At 37.3% G+C, this 22,683-nt stretch overlaps 1 protein-coding gene across 1 annotated transcript in view; it reads left to right on the top strand.

Moving 5' to 3' along the window:
* Positions 1-22,683, top strand: part of LOC129863322 (protocadherin Fat 3-like) — a 93,315-nt gene that overhangs the window by 69,559 nt on the left and 1,073 nt on the right. Inside the window, exons 15-21 of the mRNA XM_055935213.1 lie at positions 1,556-1,818; positions 17,954-18,158; positions 18,475-18,717; positions 19,062-19,088; positions 19,417-19,551; positions 20,781-20,953; positions 21,894-22,461. Coding sequence (XP_055791188.1) covers positions 1,556-1,818; positions 17,954-18,158; positions 18,475-18,717; positions 19,062-19,088; positions 19,417-19,551; positions 20,781-20,953; positions 21,894-22,461 — 1,614 coding nt within the window. The remainder of the gene's footprint in view (positions 1-1,555; positions 1,819-17,953; positions 18,159-18,474; positions 18,718-19,061; positions 19,089-19,416; positions 19,552-20,780; positions 20,954-21,893; positions 22,462-22,683) is intronic.

Raw genomic sequence — 22,683 nt, 5'->3', positions numbered from 1 at the left:
TCAGAAATGGTGAAAAACTGAGTATAATTGTATTTGGCTAAACTTCCGACCTGAACTGTATATATAGTTTTGACAGTATTTTGGTCGATTTTCAAATATAAGCTATACGGTATACCTCCCAATGTTATTTCTGATTGATTTTCTTTGGATTTTAGCAGTTTTACGAGGATTGATTGATTCAATATCCAACCAACTTTTCATTATTGTTGATATTGTTTATATTTATTATATTGTTTAAATTTATTATGTTGATTATATTGTTTATATTGTTAATATTTATTATATTGTTTATATTGTTTATATTGTTTATATTGTTTACTATATTGTTTATATTTATTATGTTGTTTATATTTATTATATTGATTATATTGTTAATATTTATTATATTGTTTATATTGTTTATATTTATTATATTGTTTACTATATTGTTTATATTTATTATGTTGTTTATATTTATTATATTGTTTACTATATTGTTTAAATTTATTATGTTGATTATATTGTTTATATTGTTAATATTTATTATATTGTTTATATTGTTTATATTGTTTATATTGTTTACTATATTGTTTATATTTATTATGTTGTTTATATTTATTATATTGATTATATTGTTAATATTTATTATATTGTTTATATTGTTTATATTTATTATATTGTTTACTATATTGTTTATATTTATTATGTTGTTTATATTTATTATATTGTTTACTATATTGTTTATATTTATTATGTTGTTTATATTTATTATTATGTTTATATTGTTTATATTTATTATATTGTTTATATTTATTATTATGTTTATATTGTTTATATTTATTATTATGTTTATATTGTTTATATTTATTATATTGTTTATATTTATTATTATGTTTATATTGTTTATATTTATTATATTGTTTATATTTATTATTATGTTTATATTGTTTATATTTATTATGTTGTTTATATTTATTATATTGTTTACTATATTGTTTATATTTATTATGTTGTTTATATTTATTATTATGTTTATATTGTTTATATTTATTATGTTGTTTGTATTTATGATATTGTTTATATTTATTATGTTGTTTATATTTATTATGTTGTTTATATTGTTTATATTTATTATGTTGTTTATATTTATTATATTGTTTATATTTATTATGTTGTTTATATTTATTATATTGTTTATATTTATTATATTGTTTATATTTATTATGTTGTTTATATTTATTATTATGTTTATATTGTTTATATTTATTATGTTGTTTATATTTATTATATTGTTTATTTATATTTATATTGTTTATATTTATTATGTTGTTTATATTTATTATATTGTTTATATTTATTATGTTGTTTATATTTATTATATTGTTTATATCTATTATATTGTTTACTATATTGTTTATATTTATTATGTTGTTTATATTTATTATTTTGTTTATGTTGTTTATATTTATTATTTTGTTTATTTTGTTTATATTTATTATTTTGTTTATGTTGTTTATATTTATTATTTTGTTTATGTTGTTTATATTTATAATATTGTTTATATTTATTATTCCAGGTGAGGGCAACAGACGACGACACGGCTTTCAACGGTCACATCCTGTACGCCATCTCCAACGGCAACAGAGACAGCTGCTTCGACATCGCCATGGAGACGGGCCTGATGACAGTGTACCGGCCGCTGGACCGCGAGCGGTCTGACCGTTACGTCCTGAACGTGACCAGCTACGACCAGGGTCTGCCTCAGCGGTCCAACTGGAGGCTACTGACCGTCAACGTGGAGGACGCTAATGATAACAGCCCTCTGTTCGCCAAGGACAGGTCTGACAGCATAATTATACAAATCTGACAACATAATTATAAAAATATACAATTATTGGCAAACGAGCATAATAGGGCTGCTTGTGTAAACAGCCTTCGTGTCCCAAATGACAATCCATTCCTTTCATTTGATCTGATCACTATCTATGTCCTCCATAGTCTCCATTAGTTTAGACCAGATCACTATCTATTTCCTCTATAGTCACTAGTTTAGACCAGATCACTATCTATTTCCTCCATAGTCACTAGTTTAGACCAGATCACTATCTATTTCCTCCATAGCCACTAGTTTAGACCAGATCACTATCTATTTCCTCCATAGCCACTAGTTTAGACCAGATCACTATCTATTTCCTCTATAGTCACTAGTTTAGACCAGATCACTATCTATTTCCTCCATAGTCACTAGATTAGACCAGATCACTATCTATTTCCTCTATAGTCACTAGTTTAGACCAGATCACTATCTATTTCCTCTATTGTCACTAGTTTAGACCAGATCACTATCTATTTCCTCTATAGTCACTAGTTTAGACCAAATCACTATCTATTTCCTCTATAGTCATTAGTTTAGACCAGATCATTATCTATTTCCTCCATAGTCTCCATTAGTTTAGACCAGATCACTATCTATTTCCTCTATAGTCACTAGTTTAGACCAGATCACTATCTATTTCCTCTATAGTCACTAGTTTAGACCAGATCACTATCTATTTCCTCTATAGTCACTAGATTAGACCAGATCACTATCTATTTCCTCTATAGTCACTAGTTTAGACCAGATCACTATCTAATTCCTCTATAGTCACTAGTTTAGACCAGATCACTATCTATTTCCTCCATAGTCACAAGTTTAGACCAGATCACTATCTATTTCCTCCATAGTCACTAGTTTAGACCGGATCACTATCTATTTCCTCCATAGTCACTAGTTTAGACCGGATCACTATCTATTTCCTCTATAGTCACTAGTTTAGACCAGATCACTATCTATGTCCTCTATAGTCACTAGTTTAGACCAGATCACTATCTATTTCCTCTATAGTCTCCATTAGTTTAGACCAGATCACTATCTATTTCCTCCATAGTCACTAGTTTAGACCAGATCACTATCTATCCTCCATAGTCTCCATTAGTTTAGACCAGATCACTATCTAGTTCCTCTATAGTCACTAGTTTAGACCAGAAAGCTATCTATCCTCTATAGTCACTAGTTTAGACCAGATCACTATCTATTTCCTCCATTGTCACTAGTTTAGACCAGATCACTATCTATGTCCTCTATAGTCTCCATTATTTTAGACCAGATCACTATCTATTTCCTCTATAGTCACTAGTTTAGACCAGATCACTCTCTATTTCCTCTATAGTCACTAGTTTAGACCAGATCACTATCTATTTCCTCTATAGTCACTAGTTTAGACCAAATCACTATCTATTTCCTCTATAGTCACTAGTTTAGACCAGATCACTATCTATTTCCTCCGTAGTCACTAGTTTAGACCAGATAACTATCTATTTCCTCTATAGTCACTAGTTTAGACCAGATCACTATCTATCCTCCATAGTCACTAGTTTAGACCAGATCACTATCTATTTCCTCTATAGTCACTAGTTTAGACTAGATCACTATCTATTTCCTCTATAGTCACTAGTTTAGACCAGATCACTATCTATTTCCTCTATAGTCACTAGTTTAGACCAGATCACTATCTATTTCCTCTATAGTCACTAGTTTAGACCAGATCACTATCTATTTCCTCTATAGTCACTAGTTTAGACCAGATCACTATCTATGTCCTCCATAGTCTCCATTAGTTTAGACCAGATCACTATCTAGTTCCTCCATAGTCACTAGTTTAGACCAGAAAGCTATCTATTTCCTCTATAGTCACTAGTTTAGACCAGATCACTATCTATTTCCTCTATAGTCACTAGTTTAGACCAGATCACTATCTATTTCCTCCATAGTCTCCATTAGTTTAGACCAGATCACTATCTATCCTCTATAGTCACTAGTTTAGACCAGATCACTATCTATGTCCTCCATAGTCTCCATTAGTTTAGACCAGATCACTATCTATTTCCTCCATAGTCACTAGTTTAGACCAGATCACTATCTATTTCCTCCATAGTCACTAGTTTAGACCAGATCACTATCTAGTTCCTCTATAGTCACTAGTTTAGACCAGATTACTATCTATTTCCTCTATAGTCACTAGTTTAGACCAGATCACTATCTATTTCCTCTATAGTCACTAGTTTAGACCAGATCACTATCTATTTCCTCTATAGTCACTAGTTTAGACCAGATCACTATCTATTTCCTCTATAGTCACTAGTTTAGACCAGATCACTATCTATTTCCTCTATAGTCACTAGTTTAGACCAGATCACTATCTATTTCCTCTATAGTCACTAGTTTAGACCAGATCACTATCTATTTCCTCTATAGTCTCCATTAGTTTAGACCAGATCACTATCTATTTCCTCTATAGTCACTAGTTTAGACCAGATCACTATCTATTTCCTCTTTAGTCACTAGTTTAGACCAGTTCACTATCTATTTCCTCTATAGTCACTAGTTTAGACCAGATCACTATCTATTTCCTCTATAGTCACTAGTTTAGACCAGATCACTATCTATTTCCTCTATAGTCACTAGTTTAGACCAGATCACTATCTATTTCCTCTATAGTCACTAGTTTAGACCAGATTACTATCTATTTCCTCCATAGTCACTAGTTTAGACCAGATCACTATCTATTTCCTCTGTAGTCAATAGTTTAGACCAGATCACTATCTATGTCCTCCATAGTCACTAGTTTAGACCAGAAAGCTATCTATTTCCTCTATAGTCACCAGTTTAGACCAGATCACTATCTATTTCCTCTATAGTCACTAGTTTAGACCAGATCACTATCAATCCTCTTTAGTCACTAGTTTAGACCAGATCACTATCTATCCTCTATAGTCACTAGTTTAGACCAGATCACTATCAATCCTCTTTAGTCACTAGTTTAGACCAGATCACTATCTATCCTCTATAGTCACTAGTTTAGACCAGATCACTATCTATTTCCTCCATAGTCACTAGTTTAGACCAGATCACTATCTAGTTCCTCTATAGTCACTAGTTTAGACCAGATTACTATCTATTTCCTCTATAGTCACTAGTTTAGACCAGATCACTATCTATTTCCTCTATAGTCACTAGTTTAGACCAGATCACTATCTATTTCCTCTATAGTCACTAGTTTAGACCAGATCACTATCTATTTCCTCTATAGTCACTAGTTTAGACCAGATCACTATCTATTTCCTCTATAGTCACTAGTTTAGACCAGATCACTATCTATTTCCTCTATAGTCACTAGTTTAGACCAGATCACTATCTATTTCCTCTATAGTCACTAGTTTAGACCAGATCACTATCTATGTCCTCTATAGTCACTAGTTTAGACCAGATCACTATCTATTTCCTCTATAGTCACTAGTTTAGACCAGATCACTATCTATTTCCTCTTTAGTCACTAGTTTAGACAAGTTCACTATCTATCCTCTATAGTCACTAGTTTAGACCAGATCACTATCTATTTCCTCTATAGTCACTAGTTTAGACCAGATCACTATCTATTTCCTCTATAGTCACTAGTTTAGACCAGATCACTAACTATTTCCTCTATAGTCACTAGTTTAGACCAGATTACTATCTATTTCCTCCATAGTCACTAGTTTAGACCAGATCACTATCTATTTCCTCTATAGTCACTAGTTTAGACCAGATCACTATCTATTTCCTCTATAGTCACTAGTTTAGACCAGATCACTATCTATTTCCTCTATAGTCACTAGTTTAGACCAGATCACTATCTATTTCCTCTATAGTCTCCATTAGTTTAGACCAGATCACTATCTATTTCGTCCATAGTCACTAGTTTAGACCAGATCACTATCTATTTCCTCCATAGTCACTAGTTTAGACCAGATCACTATCTATTTCCTCCATAGTCACTAGTTTAGACCAGATCACTATCTATTTCCTCCATAGTCACTAGTTTAGACCAGATCACTATCTATTTCCTCTTTAGTCACTAGTTTAGACCAGATCACTATCTCTATCATCCATAGTCACTAGTTTAGGCCAGATCACTATCTATTTCGTCCATAGTCTCCATTAGTTTAGACCAGATCACTCTCTATGTCCTCCATAGTCACTAGTTTAGACCAGATAACTATCTATTTCCTCTATAGTCACTAGTTTAGACCAGATCACTATCTATGTCCTCTATAGTCACTAGTTTAGACCAGATCACTATCTATTTCCTCTATAGTCTCCATTAGTTTAGACCAGATCACTATCTATTTCCTCCATAGTCACTAGTTTAGACCAGATCACTATCTATCCTCCATAGTCTCCATTAGTTTAGACCAGATCACTATCTAGTTCCTCTATAGTCACTAGTTTAGACCAGAAAGCTATCTATCCTCTATAGTCACTAGTTTAGACCAGATCACTATCTATCCTCTATCGTCACTAGTTTAGACCAGATCACTATCTATTTCCTCCATAGTCTCCATTAGTTTAGACCAGATCACTATCTATTTCCTCCATTGTCACTAGTTTAGACCAGATCACTATCTATGTCCTCTATAGTCTCCATTATTTTAGACCAGATCACTATCTATTTCCTCTATAGTCACTAGTTTAGACCAGATCACTCTCTATTTCCTCTATAGTCACTAGTTTAGACCAAATCACTATCTATTTCCTCTATAGTCACTAGTTTAGACCAGATCACTATCTATTTCCTCTATAGTCACTAGTTTAGACCAGATCACTATCTATTTCCTCTATAGTCACTAGTTTAGACCAGATCACTATCTATCCTCCATAGTCACTAGTTTAGACCAGATCACTATCTATTTCCTCTATAGTCACTAGTTTAGACTAGATCACTATCTATTTCCTCTATAGTCACTAGTTTAGACCAGATCACTATCTATTTCCTCTATAGTCACTAGTTTAGACCAGATCACTATCTATGTCCTCCATAGTCTCCATTAGTTTAGACCAGATCACTATCTAGTTCCTCCATAGTCACTAGTTTAGACCAGATAACTATCTATTTCCTCCATAGTCTCCATTAGTTTAGACCAGATCACTATCTATCCTCTATAGTCACTAGTTTAGACCAGATCACTATCTATGTCCTCCATAGTCTCCATTAGTTTAGACCAGATCACTATCTATTTCCTCCATAGTCACTAGTTTAGACCAGATCACTATCTATTTCCTCCATAGTCACTAGTTTAGACCAGATCACTATCTAGTTCCTCTATAGTCACTAGTTTAGACCAGATTACTATCTATTTCCTCTATAGTCACTAGTTTAGACCAGATCACTATCTATTTCCTCTATAGTCACTAGTTTAGACCAGATCACTATCTAGTTCCTCTATAGTCACTAGTTTAGACCAGATCACTATCTATTTCCTCTATAGTCACTAGTTTAGACCAGATCACTATCTATTTCCTCTATAGTCACTAGTTTAGACCAGATCACTATCTATTTCCTCTATAGTCTCCATTAGTTTAGACCAGATCACTATCTATTTCCTCTATAGTCACTAGTTTAGACCAGATCACTATCTATTTCCTCTTTAGTCACTAGTTTAGACCAGTTCACTATCTATTTCCTCTATAGTCACTAGTTTAGACCAGATCACTATCTATTTCCTCTATAGTCACTAGTTTAGACCAGATCACTATCTATTTCCTCTATAGTCACTAGTTTAGACCAGATCACTATCTATTTCCTCTATAGTCACTAGTTTAGACCAGATTACTATCTATTTCCTCCATAGTCACTAGTTTAGACCAGATCACTATCTATTTCCTCTGTAGTCACTAGTTTAGACCAGATCACTATCTATGTCCTCCATAGTCACTAGTTTAGACCAGAAAGCTATCTATTTCCTCTATAGTCACCAGTTTAGACCAGATCACTATCTATTTCCTCTATAGTCACTAGTTTAGACCAGATCACTATCAATCCTCTTTAGTCACTAGTTTAGACCAGATCACTATCTATCCTCTATAGTCACTAGTTTAGACCAGATCACTATCAATCCTCTTTAGTCACTAGTTTAGACCAGATCACTATCTATCCTCTATAGTCACTAGTTTAGACCAGATCACTATCTATTTCCTCCATAGTCACTAGTTTAGACCAGATCACTATCTAGTTCCTCTATAGTCACTAGTTTAGACCAGATTACTATCTATTTCCTCTATAGTCACTAGTTTAGACCAGATCACTATCTATTTCCTCTATAGTCACTAGTTTAGACCAGATCACTATCTATTTCCTCTATAGTCACTAGTTTAGACCAGATCACTATCTATTTCCTCTATAGTCACTAGTTTAGACCAGATCACTATCTATTTCCTCTATAGTCACTAGTTTAGACCAGATCACTATCTATTTCCTCTATAGTCACTAGTTTAGACCAGATCACTATCTATTTCCTCTATAGTCACTAGTTTAGACCAGATCACTATCTATTTCCTCTATAGTCTCCATTAATTTAGACCAGATCACTATCTATTTCCTCTATAGTCACTAGTTTAGACCAGATCACTATCTATTTCCTCTATAGTCACTAGTTTAGACCAGATCACTATCTATTTCCTCTATAGTCACTAGTTTAGACCAGATCACTATCTATGTCCTCTATAGTCACTAGTTTAGACCAGATCACTATCTATTTCCTCTATAGTCACTAGTTTAGACCAGATCACTATCTATTTCCTCTTTAGTCACTAGTTTAGACAAGTTCACTATCTATCCTCTATAGTCACTAGTTTAGACCAGATCACTATCTATTTCCTCTATAGTCACTAGTTTAGACCAGATCACTATCTATTTCCTCTATAGTCACTAGTTTAGACCAGATCACTAACTATTTCCTCTATAGTCACTAGTTTAGACCAGATTACTATCTATTTCCTCCATAGTCACTAGTTTAGACCAGATCACTATCTATTTCCTCTGTAGTCAATAGTTTAGACCAGATCACTATCTATGTCCTCCATAGTCACTAGTTTAGACCAGAAAGCTATCTATTTCCTCTATAGTCACTAGTTTAGACCAGATCACTATCTATTTCCTCTATAGTCACTAGTTTAGACCAGATCACTATCTATTTCCTCTATAGTCTCCATTAGTTTAGACCAGATCACTATCTATTTCGTCCATAGTCACTAGTTTAGACCAGATCACTATCTATTTCCTCCATAGTCACTAGTTTAGACCAGATCACTATCTATTTCCTCCATAGTCACTAGTTTAGACCCGGATCACTATCTATTTCCTCCATAGTCACTAGTTTAGACCAGATCACTATCTATTTCCTCTTTAGTCACTAGTTTAGACCAGATCACTATCTCTATCATCCATAGTCACTAGTTTAGGCCAGATCACTATCTATTTCGTCCATAGTCTCCATTAGTTTAGACCAGATCACTCTCTATGTCCTCCATAGTCACTAGTTTAGACCAGATCACTCTCTATTTCCTCTATAGTCACTAGTTTAGACCAGATCACTATCTATTTCCTCTATAGTCACTAGTTTAGACCAGATCACTATCTATTTCCTCCATAGTCACTAGTTTAGACCAGAAAGCTATCTATTTCCTCTATAGTCACTAGTTTAGACCAGATCACTATCTATTTCCTCCGTAGTCACTAGTTTAGACCAGAAAGCTATCTATTTCCTCTATAGTCACTAGTTTAGACCAGATCACTATCTATTTCCTCTTTAGTCACTAGTTTAGACCAGATCACTATCTATGTCCTCTATAGTCACTAGTTTAGACCAGATCACTATCTATTTCCTCCATAGTCACTAGTTTAGACCAGATCACTATCTATCCTCCATAGTCACTAGTTTAGACCAGATCACTATCTATTTCCTCTATAGTCACCAGTTTAGACCAGATCACTATCTATGTCCTCTATAGTCACTAGTTTAGACCAGATCACTATCTATTTCCTCTATAGTCACTAGTTTAGACCAGATCACTATCTATTTCCTCTATAGTCACTAGTTTAGACCAGATCACTATCTATTTCCTCTATAGTCACTAGTTTAGACCAGATCACTATCTATTTCCTGTATAGTCACTAGTTTAGACCAGATCACTATCTATTTCCTCCATAGTCACTAGTTTAGACCAGATCACTATCTATTTCCTCCATAGTCACTAGTTTAGACCAGATCACTATCTATTTCCTCCATAGTCACTAGTTTAGACTAGATCACTATCTATTTCCTCCATAGTCACTAGTTTAGACCAGATCACTATCTATTTACTCTATAGTCACTAGTTTAGACCAGAAAGCTATCTATTTCCTCTATAGTCACTAGTTTAGACCAGATCACTATCTATTTCCTCTATAGTCACTAGTTTAGACCAGATCACTATCTATTTCCTCCATAGTCACTAGTTTAGACCAGAAAGCTATCTATTTCCTCTATAGTCACTAGTTTAGACCAGATCACTATCTATTTCCTCTTTAGTCACTAGTTTAGACCAGATCACTATCTATTTCCTCTTTAGTCACTAGTTTAGACCAGATCACTATCTATTTCCTCTATAGTCACTAGTTTAGACCAGATCACTATCTATTTCCTCGATAGTCACTAGTTTAGACCAGATCACTATCTATTTCCTCTATAGTCACTAGTTTGGACCAAATCACTATCTATTTCCTCTATAGTCACTGTTTAGACCAGATCACTATCTATTTCATCTGTAGTCACTAGTTTAGACCAGATCACTATCTATTTCCTCCATAGTCACTAGTTTAGACCAGATCACTATCTATTTCCTCTATAGTCACTAGTTTAGACCAGATCACTATCTATTTCCTCTATAGTCACTAGTTTAGACCAGATCACTATCTATTTCCTCTATAGTCTCCATTAGTTTAGACCAGATCACTATCTATTTCGTCCATAGTCACTAGTTTAGACCAGATCACTATCTATTTCCTCCATATTCACTAGTTTAGACCAGATCACTATCTATTTCCTCCATAGTCACTAGTTTAGACCAGATCACTATCTATTTCCTCCATAGTCACTAGTTTAGACCAGATCACTATCTATTTCCTCTTTAGTCACTAGTTTAGACCAGATCACTATCTCTATCATCCATAGTCACTAGTTTAGACCAGATCACTATCTATTTCCTCCATAGTCACTAGTTTAGACCAGAAAGCTATCTATTTCCTCTATAGTCACTAGTTTAGACCAGATCACTATCTATTTCCTCCGTAGTCACTAGTTTAGACCAGAAAGCTATCTATTTCCTCTATAGTCACTAGTTTAGACCAGATCACTATCTATTTCCGCTATAGTCACTAGTTTAGACCAGATCACTATCTCTATCATCCATAGTCACTAGTTTAGGCCAGATCACTATCTATTTCGTCCATAGTCTCCATTAGTTTAGACCAGATCACTCTCTATGTCCTCCATAGTCACTAGTTTAGACCAGATCACTCTCTATTTCCTCTATAGTCACTAGTTTAGACCAGATCACTATCTATTTCCTCTATAGTCACTAGTTTAGACCAGATCACTATCTATTTCCTCCATAGTCACTAGTTTAGACCAGAAAGCTATCTATTTCCTCTATAGTCACTAGTTTAGACCAGATCACTATCTATTTCCTCCGTAGTCACTAGTTTAGACCAGAAAGCTATCTATTTCCTCTATAGTCACTAGTTTAGACCAGATCACTATCTATTTCCTCTTTAGTCACTAGTTTAGACCAGATCACTATCTATTTCCGCTATAGTCACTAGTTTAGACCAGATCACTATCTATTTCCTCTATAGTCACTAGTTTAGACCAGATCACTATCTATTTCCTCTATAGTCACTAGTTTAGACCAGATCACTATCTATTTCCTCTATAGTCACTAGTTTAGACCAGATCACTATCTATTTCCTCCATAGTCACTAGTTTAGACCAGATCACTATCTATCCTCCATAGTCACTAGTTTAGACCAGATCACTATCTATTTCCTCTATAGTCACTAGTTTAGACCAGATCACTATCTATGTCCTCTATAGTCACTAGTTTAGACCAGATCACTATCTATGTCCTCTATAGTCACTAGTTTAGACCAGATCACTATCTATTTCCTCCATAGTCACTAGTTTAGACCAGATCACTATCTATTTCCTCCATAGTCACTAGTTTAGACCAGATCACTATCTATTTCCTCCATAGTCACTAGTTTAGACTAGATCACTATCTATTTCCTCCATAGTCACTAGTTTAGACCAGATCACTATCTATTTACTCTATAGTCACTAGTTTAGACCAGAAAGCTATCTATTTCCTCTATAGTCACTAGTTTAGACCAGATCACTATCTATTTCCTCCATAGTCACTAGTTTAGACCAGATCACTATCTATTTCCTCCATAGTCACTAGTTTGGACCAAATCACTATCTATTTCCTCTATAGTCACTGTTTAGACCAGATCACTATCTATTTCATCTGTAGTCACTAGTTTAGACCAGATCACTATCTATTCCTCCATCGTCACTAGTTTAGACCAGATCACTATCTATTTCCTCTATAGTCACTAGTTTAGACCAGATCACTATCTATTTCCTCTATAGTCACTAGTTTAGACCAGATCACTATCTATTTCCTCTATAGTCTCCATTAGTTTAGACCAGATCACTATCTATTTCCTCTATAGTCACTAGTTTAGACCAGATCACTATCTATTTCCTCTATAGTCACTAGTTTCGACCAGATCACTATCTATTTCCTCTTTAGTCACTAGTTTAGACCAGTTCACTATCTATTTCCTCTATAGTCACTAGTTTAGACCAGATCACTATCTATTTCCTCTATAGTCACTAGTTTAGACCAGATCACTATCTATTTCCTCTATAGTCACTAGTTTAGACCAGTTCACTATCTATTTCCTCTATAGTCACTAGTTTAGACCAGATCACTAACTATTTCCTCTATAGTCACTAGTTTAGACCAGATTACTATCTATTTCCTCCATAGTCACTAGTTTAGACCAGATCACTATCTATTTCCTCTGTAGTCAATAGTTTAGACCAGATCACTATCTATGTCCTCCATAGTCACTAGTTTAGACCAGAAAGCTATCTATTTCCTCTATAGTCACTAGTTTAGACCAGATCACTATCTATTTCCTCTATAGTCACTAGTTTAGACCAGATCACTATCTATTTCCTCTATAGTCTCCATTAGTTTAGACCAGATCACTATCTATTTCGTCCATAGTCACTAGTTTAGACCAGATCACTATCTATTTCCTCCATAGTCACTAGTTTAGACCAGATCACTATCTATTTCCACCATAGTCACTAGTTTAGACCAGATCACTATCTAATTCCTCCATAGTCACTAGTTTAGACCAGATCACTATCTATTTCCTCTTTAGTCACTAGTTTAGACCAGATCACTATCTCTATCATCCATAGTCACTAGTTTAGGCCAGATCACTATCTATTTCGTCCATAGTCTCCATTAGTTTAGACCAGATCACTCTCTATGTCCTCCATAGTCACTAGTTTAGACCAGATCACTCTTTATTTCCTCTATAGTCACTAGTTTAGACCAGATTACTATCTATTTCCTCTATAGTCACTAGTTTAGACCAGATCACTATCTATTTCCTCTATAGTCACTAGTTTAGACCAGATCACTATCTATTTCCTCCATAGTCACTAGTTTAGACCAGAAAGCTATCTATTTCCTCCATAGTCACTAGTTTAGACCAGATCACTATCTATTTCCTCTATAGTCACTAGTTTAGACCAGATCACTATCTATTTCCTCTATAGTCACTAGTTTAGACCAGATCACTATCTATTTCCTCTATAGTCACTAGTTTAGACCAGATCACTATCTATTTCCTCTATAGTCACTAGTTTAGACCAGATCACTATCTATTTCCTCTATAGTCTCCATTAGTTTAGACCAGATCACTATCTATTTCCTCTATAGTCACTAGTTTAGACCAGATCACTATCTATTTCCTCTATAGTCTCCATTAGTTTAGACCAGATCACTATCTATTTCCTCTATAGTCACTAGTTTAGACCAGATCACTATCTATTTCCTCTATAGTCACTAGTTTAGACCAGATCACTATCTATTTCCTCTTTAGTCACTAGTTTAGACCAGATCACTATCTATTTCCTCTATAGTCACTAGTTTAGACCAGATCACTATCTATTTCCTCTATAGTCACTAGTTTAGAACAGATTACTATCTATTTCTTCCATAGTCACTAGTTTAGACCAGATCACTATCTATTTCCTCTGTAGTCAATAGTTTAGACCAGATCACTATCTATGTCCTCCATAGTCACTAGTTTAGACCAGAAAGCTATCTATTTCCTCTATAGTCACTAGTTTAGACCAGATCACTATCTATTTCCTCTATAGTCACTAGTTTGGACCAAATCACTATCTATTTCCTCTATAGTCACTAGTTTAGACCAGATCACTCTCTATTTCCTCTATAGTCACTAGTTTAGACCAGATCACTATCTATTTCCTCTATAGTCACTAGTTTAGACCAGATCACTATCTATTTCCTCTATAATCACTAGTTTAAACCAGATCACTATATATTTCCTCCATAGTCACTAGTTTAGACCAGAAAGCTATCTATTTCCTCCATAGTCACTAGTTTAGACCAGATCACTATCTATTTCCTCCGTAGTCACTAGTTTAGACCAGAAAGCTATCTATTTCCTCTATAGTCACTAGTTTAGACCAGATCACTATCTATTTCCTCTTTAGTCACTAGTTTAGACCAGATCACAATCTATTTCCTCTATAGTCACTAGTTTAGACCAGATCACTATCTATTTCCTCCATAGTCACTAGTTTAGACCAGATCACTATCTATGTCCTCTATAGTCACTAGTTTAGACCAGATCACTATCTATTTCCTCTGTAGTCAATAGTTTAGACCAGATCACTATCTATGTCCTCCATAGTCACTAGTTTAGACCAGAAAGCTATCTATTTCCTCTATAGTCACTAGTTTAGACCAGATCACTATCTATTTCCTCATAGTCTCCATTAGTTTAGACCAGATCACTATCTATTTCCTCCATAGTCACTAGTTTAGACCAGATCACTATCTATTTCCTCCATAGTCACTAGTTTAGACTAGATCACTATCTATTTCCTCCATAGTCACTAGTTTAGACCAGATCACTATCTATTTCCTCCGTAGTCACTAGTTTAGACCAGAAAGCTATCTATTTCCTCTATAGTCACTAGTTTAGACCAGATCACTATCTATTTCCTCTATAGTCACTAGTTTAGACCAGATCACTATCTATTTCCTCTTTAGTCACTAGTTTAGACCAGATCACAATCTATTTCCTCTATAGTCACTAGTTTAGACCAGATCACTATCTATCCTCTATAGTCACTAGTTTAGACCAGATCACTATCTATTTCCTCTATAGTCACTAGTTTAGACCAGATCACTATCTATCCTCCATAGTCACTAGTTTAGACCAGATCACTATCTATTTCCTCTATAGTCACTAGTTTAGACCAGATCACTATCTATTTCCTCTATAGTCACTAGTTTAGACCAGATCACTATCTATTTCCTCTATAGTCACTAGTTTAAACCAGATCACTATCTATTTCCTCTATAGTCACTAGTTTAGACCAGATCACTATCTATTTCCTCTGTAGTCAATAGTTTAGACCAGATCACTATCTATGTCCTCCATAGTCACTAGTTTAGACCAGAAAGCTATCTATTTCCTCTACAGTCACTAGTTTAGACCAGATCACTATCTATTTCCTCCATAGTCACTAGTTTAGACTAGATCACTATCTATTTCCTCTGTAGTCAATAGTTTAGACCAGATCACTATCTATGTCCTCCATAGTCACTAGTTTAGACCAGAAAGCTATCTATTTCCTCTACAGTCACTAGTTTAGACCAGAAAGCTATCTATTTCCTCTATAGTCACTAGTTTAGACCAGATCACTATCTATTTCCTCCATAGTCACTAGTTTAGACCAGATCACTATCTATTTCCTCTATAGTCACTAGTTTAGACCAGATCACAATCTATTTCCTCTATAGTCACTAGTTTAGACCAGATCACTATCTATCCTCTATAGTCACTAGTTTAGACCAGATCACTATCTATTTCCTCTATAGTCACTAGTTTAGACCAGATCACTATCTATTTTCTCTATAGTCACTAGTTTAGACCAGATCACTATATATTTCCTCCATAGTCACTAGTTTAGACCAGATCACTATCTATTTCCTCCATAGTCACTAGTTTAGACCAGATCACTATCTATCCTCCATAGTCACTAGTTTAGACCAGATCACTATCTATTTCCTCTATAGTCACTAGTTTAAACCAGATCACTATCTATTTCCTCTATAGTCACTAGTTTAGACCAGATCACTATCTATTTCCTCTGTAGTCAATAGTTTAGACCAGATCACTATCTATTTCCTCTGTAGTCAATAGTTTAGACCAGATCACTATCTATGTCCTCCATAGTCACTAGTTTAGACCAGAAAGCTATCTATTTCCTCTATAGTCACTAGTTTAGACCAGATCACTATCTATTTCCTCCATAGTCTCCATTAGTTTAGACCAGATCACTATCTATTTCCTCTATAGTCACTAGTTTAGACCAGATCACTATCTATTTCCTCTATAGTCACTAGTTTAGACCAGATCACTATCTATGTCCTCTATAGTCACTAGTTTAGACCAGATCACTATCTATTTCCTCAGTAGTCACTAGTTTAGACCAGATCACTATCTATTTCCTCTATAGTCACTAGTTTAGACCAGATCACTATCTATTTCCTCTATAGTCACTAGTTTAGACCAGATCATTATCTATTTCCTCTATAGTCACTAGTTTAGACCAGATCACTATCTATTTCCTCAGTAGTCACTAGTTTAGACCAGATCACTATCTATCCTCTATAGTCACTAGTTTAGACCAGATCACTATCTATTTCCTCTTTAGTCACTAGTTTAGACCAGATCACAATCTTTTCCTCTATAGTCACTAGTTTAGACCAGATCACTATCTATTTCCTCTATAGTCACTAGTTTAGACCAGATCACTATCTATTTCCTCTATAGTCACTAGTTTAGACCAGATCACTATCTTTTCCTCTATAGTCACTAGTTTAGACCAGATCACTATCTATTTCCTCCATAGTCACTAGTTTAGACCAGATCACTATCTATTTCCTCTATAGTCACTAGTTTAGACCAGATCACTATCTATGTCCTCTATAGTCACTAGTTTAGACCAGATCACTATCTATTTCCTCTATAGTCACTAGTTTAGACCAGATCACTATCTATTTCCTCATAGTCTCCATTAGTTTAGACCAGATCACTATCTATTTCCTCCATAGTCACTAGTTTAGACCAGATCACTATCTATTTCCTCCATAGTCACTAGTTTAGACTAGATCACTATCTATTTCCTCCATAGTCACTAGTTTAGACCAGATCACTATCTATTTCCTCCGTAGTCACTAGTTTAGACCAGAAAGCTATCTATTTCCTCTATAGTCACTAGTTTAGACCAGATCACTATCTATTTCCTCCATAGTCACTAGTTTAGACCAGATCACTATCTATTTCCTCTTTAGTCACTAGTTTAGACCAGATCACTATCTATTTCCTCTATAGTCACTAGTTTAGACCAGATCACTATCTATTTCCTCCATAGTCTCCATTAGTTTAGACCAGATCACTATCTATTTCCTCTATAGTCACTAGTTTAGACCAGATCACTATCTATATCCTCCATAGTCTCCAATAGTTTAGACCAGAACCCCTAAGACCCGCCATCTTTGTTGCCTCCTTCAGGTTTTTTTGTGAATATTGTACAGAAATAGCCAGATATAGAAACAAACAACATTCTTTGCTTTGTGATTTCTAGATGTGATGAAAATCACTTTACAACCATAATGTCTTCTTCTTCTTGTCATTATGATGTATTTTTTGACGGTCATTGCTGTTGTTAGCTACATCGTGGTGGTCCCTGAGAACACAGCGTCGGGTACTGAGGTGGTGCAGGTAGTTGCCGTAGACAGAGACCTCGGCTCCAACGGAGAGGTCTCCTACTCGCTGCTCACCGCCGTGCCGCAGTTCAGCATCAACAGCAACACGGGGGCAGTGGTCGTGGCGGGCCAGCTCGACCGGGAGACCATCCCAGCGTTTAGCCTGAAGGTGAACACATTAACCACACTGTGACAACGACTGCTGGATGAATGGATGAATGGATGGATGGATGGATGGATGGATGGATAATTGAATGAATTAGTGAATGCATGAATGAATGTATGAGTGAATTAAATAATGCATTTTATTGAACATACTTAAATTACATATAGAGTTGCCTTTTTCCAATCTGAGCACAACAATACATGCAACTGCTGATATAAAAATGGTTTCATGAAATAAATATAATTCAATCCTTCATTGATTTATTGACTGACAGATGGACTGATTAATTGACTGCTTTGATTGATTGATGTGATTTAAGGTGGAGGCCAGGGATAAGGCGGAGAAAGGGACCCAGCGGTTCACGGTGACTACTCTGAGTATAACACTAGAGGATGTTAATGACTGCCCCCCGCTGTTCGTCCCTGAGAGCTACAGCGCCCGCGTCCTGGAGGACCTGCCACTAGGGGCAGTCATCGCCTGGCTGCAGACCCAGGATTCAGACCTCGGACTGGGGGGACAGGTCTCCTACGCTCTGGCCAATGACGGAAACGGCATCTTCGAGGTGGGAGACTTATCTATGTCTGTACATTGCTGTGTGTTGTTGACTTGTTTATGCTGCAGCCCTGCAGCTTGTAGCTAGGGAAATAGAACAACATGTGTGTGATTACATCTCTATGTTATTCTATATCTAGGTGTATGCAGTGAGTAGTGCAGATATGGTGGGTCTAATCTAGTATTGTATTCTATGTTATTGTATATCTAGGTGGATGCAGTGAGCGGCGCAGATATGGTGGGTCTAATCTAGTATTGTATTCTATGTTATTGTATATCTAGGTGGACGCAGTGAGCGGTGCAGATATGGTGGGTTCTAATTTAGTACTGTGTTCTATGTTATTGTATATCTAGGTGGATGCAGTGAGCGAAGCAGAGATGGTGGGTCTAATCTAGTATTGTATTCTATGTTATTGTATATCTAGGTGGATGCAGTGAGCGAAACAGAGATGGTGGGTCTAATCTAGAATTGTATTCTATGTTATTGTATATCTAGGTGGATGCAGTGAGCGAAGCAGAGATGGTGGGTCTAATCTAGTATTGTATTCTATGTTATTGTATATCTAGGTGGATGCAGTGAGCAGTGCAGATATGGTGGGTCTAATCTAGTATTGTATTCTATGTTATTGTATATCTAGGTGGATGCAGTGAGCGAAACAGAGATGGTGGGTCTAATCTAGTATTGTATTCTATGTTATTGTATATCTAGGTGGATGCAGTGAGCGGCGCAGTGAGGGTGGGGAAGCAGCTGGACTATGAGAGACAGCAGATCTATAACCTGACTGTAGTTGCCGAGGATAGAGGGACACCTATCCTACGCTCTCTCTCTTACCTGGACATAGAGGTACACACACACGCACGCACGCACGCACGCACGCACGCACACACATACATACCGGCCACCTCCCACCTCACACACACTAACACCCCCCCCCCCCTCTATCTCTCTCTCTCTCGCTCGCTCTCTCTCGCTCTCTCTTTTTCTCTCTCCTCACCTGTCCCCTCTCTCTCTCTCCTCTCCTCGCCTGTCCTCTCTCTCTCTCCTCTCCTCACCAGTCCTCTCTCTCCTCTCCTCACCAGTCCTCTCTCTCCTCTCCTCACCAGTCCTCTCTCTCTCCTCTCCTCACCTGTCCTCTCTCTCTCCTCTCCTCACCAGTCCTCTCTCTCTCCTCTCCTCACCAGTCCACTCTCTCTCCTCTCCTCACCTGTCCCCTCTCTCTCTCTCTCTCCTCACCTGTCCCCTCTTTCTCTCTCTCCTCACCTGTCCCCTCTCTCTCTCTCCTCACCAGTCCTCTGTCTCTCCTCTCCTCACCTGTCCCCTCTCTCTCTCTCTCTCCTCACCTGTCCCCTCTTTCTCTCTCTCCTCACCTGTCCCATTTCTCTCTCCTCTCCTCACTTGTCCCCTCTTTCTCTCTCTCCTCACCAGTCCTCTCTCTCCTCTCCTCACCAGTCCTCTCTCTCTCTCTCCTCACCTGTCCCCTTTCTCTCTCTCTCCTCACCTGTCCCCTCTTTCTCTCTCTCCTCACCAGTCCTCTCTCTCTCTCCTCTCCTCACCAGTCCCCTCTCTCTCTCCTCACCTGTCCCCTCTTTCTTTCTCTCCTCACCTGTCCTCTCTCTCTCTCCTCTCCTCACCAGTCCTCTCTCTCTCCTCACCTCACCAGTCATCTCTCTCTCCTCTCCTTACCTGTCCTCTCTCCTCTCCTCACCTGTCCTCTCTCTCTCCTCTCCTCAACTGTCTTCTCTCTCTCTCCTCTCATCACCTGTCCTCTCTCTCCTCTCCTCACCAGTCCTTTCCCTCTCTCCTCTCCTCACCTGTCCTCTCTCTCTCTCATCTCTCTCTCCTCTCCTCTCTCTCTGCTCTCCTCACCTGTCCTCTCTCTCTCTCCTCTCCTCACCTGTCCTCTCTCTCTCTCCTCTCCTCACCAGTCCTCTATCTCTCCTCTCCTCACCTCTTCTCTCTCTCTCCTCTCATCACCAGTCCTCTCTCTCTCCTCTCCTCACCTGTCCTCTCTCTCTCCTTCTCTCCAGGTGGTGGATGTGGATGAGAACCTGTTCTCTCCATACTTCTCTGAGTTTGCCGTGCGGGGCAGTGTGAAGGAGGACAGCAGAGTAGGGACCAGTGTGCTGGTGGTCAGTGCTAGAGACGAGGGGGGAGACAGGGTCGTCAGCTACTCTGTCAGAGGAGGCAGTGGGATCGGCAGCTTCTCCATCGATGAGGAAACAGGTATGCACCATGATGGATTCCTGTAAAGGTGTCAGCATGCTTCAGTTTAACTAGTGTGAAACCCTGTATTATCAGCATATTCTACAGTATTTAAGAAATATACCTGTTACAGGTGTTCTTACTTTCAACAGTGTTATCCTGTGATCAAGCCATCAACGTTTTGTGGTTATTGGTGCTGTAAAAATGTTAGCTAACGGGTTAGCAATTAGCATGTTTGACATTTCAGTGGAAATACTACTAAGCGGTTTAGCCAAAAAATAAATCCCGTATTATCGGCACACGGTCTCCAGTTATTGGCCACCTTATTATTTTGTTCAATTACAAGATATATCCTTTTAATTTTGTAAAAAAGTTCCTAGATTGAATCCCCGAGCTGACAAGGTAAAAATTTGTCGTTCTGCCCCTGAACAAGGCAGTTAACCCACTGTTCCCCGGTCGTTGTTGGAAATAAGAATTTGTTCGGCAAACATTAAAAAATAAAGAGGCACCAACCTCATGTCCGAAATGTCGAAACTAGGTAGTTGACTAGTTGCCTTCCGGTTAAAAGAAATGAATCTTGCCCGTCAACTTTTCCTCACGTAGCCCGGTGCGCCCACCTGTGGTTCTTCAACAACATCTTCCTCAGTGTTGTAGATAAATAAGGTCTCATCATTTGTTTTATAGATGAATCTTATGTTTTGAGAAAGTAGATAACAGTTTAATAATAAAATATAAATGAATATGAATAATTTACATCAGATAAAACTTTAATTGCATTGACATAAAACATGAAAACGCTGTTGGAGTTTGTGTTGCAGAGATATATTTGAAAAGTAAAGGAAGTAATACACAGATGGGTTGAATAAATAAATAGATTATATTTTAGACATAAATAATTGCATATGAAAACAAACAATTAAATCTCGATTTCCATCACAATAAAAATACAGCTCCACTGCCACCTCTGGATCCCACCCTTGCAGTGGAACCAGTACTGATAAAAGTCACTGCACACCCCTGCAGTGGAACCAGTACTGGCAGAAGTCACTGCACACCCCTGCAGTGGAACCAGTACTGGCAGAAGTCACTGCACACCCCTGCAGTGGAACCAGTACTGATAAAAGTCACTGCACACCCCTGCAGTGGAACCAGTACTGGCAGAAGTCACTGCACACCCCTGCAGTGGAACCAGTACTGGCAAAAGTCACTGCACACCCCTGCAGTGGAACCAGTACTGGCAGAAGTCACTGCACACCCCTGCAGTGGAACCAGTACTGGCAAAAGTCACTGCACACCCCTGCAGTGGAACCAGTACTGGCAAAAGTCACTGCACACCCCTGCAGTGGAACCAGTACTGATAAAAGTCACTGCACACCCCTGCAGTGGAACCAGTACTGGCAGAAGTCACTGCACACCCCTGCAGTGGAACCAGTACTGGCAAAAGTCACTGCACACCCCTGCAGTGGAACCAGTACTGGCAGAAGTCACTGCACACCCCTGCAGTGGAACCAGTACTGGCAGAAGTCACTGCACACCCCTGCAGTGGAACCAGTACTGATAAAAGTCACTGCACACCCCTGCAGTGGAACCAGTACTGGCAGAAGTCACTGCACACACTTGCAGTGAAACCACTATGGCAGAAGTCACTGCACACCCCTGCAGTGGAACCACTACTGGCAGAAGTCACTGCACACCCTTGCAGTGGAACCAGTACTGGCAGAAGTCACTGCACACCCCTGCAGTGGAACCAGTACTGATAAAAGTCACTGCACA

The sequence above is a fragment of the Salvelinus fontinalis genome, chromosome 10 (assembly GCF_029448725.1).
Source record: "Salvelinus fontinalis isolate EN_2023a chromosome 10, ASM2944872v1, whole genome shotgun sequence".
Classification (NCBI taxonomy): domain Eukaryota; kingdom Metazoa; phylum Chordata; class Actinopteri; order Salmoniformes; family Salmonidae; genus Salvelinus; species Salvelinus fontinalis.
This window is presented reverse-complemented; position numbering and strand designations above follow the sequence as displayed.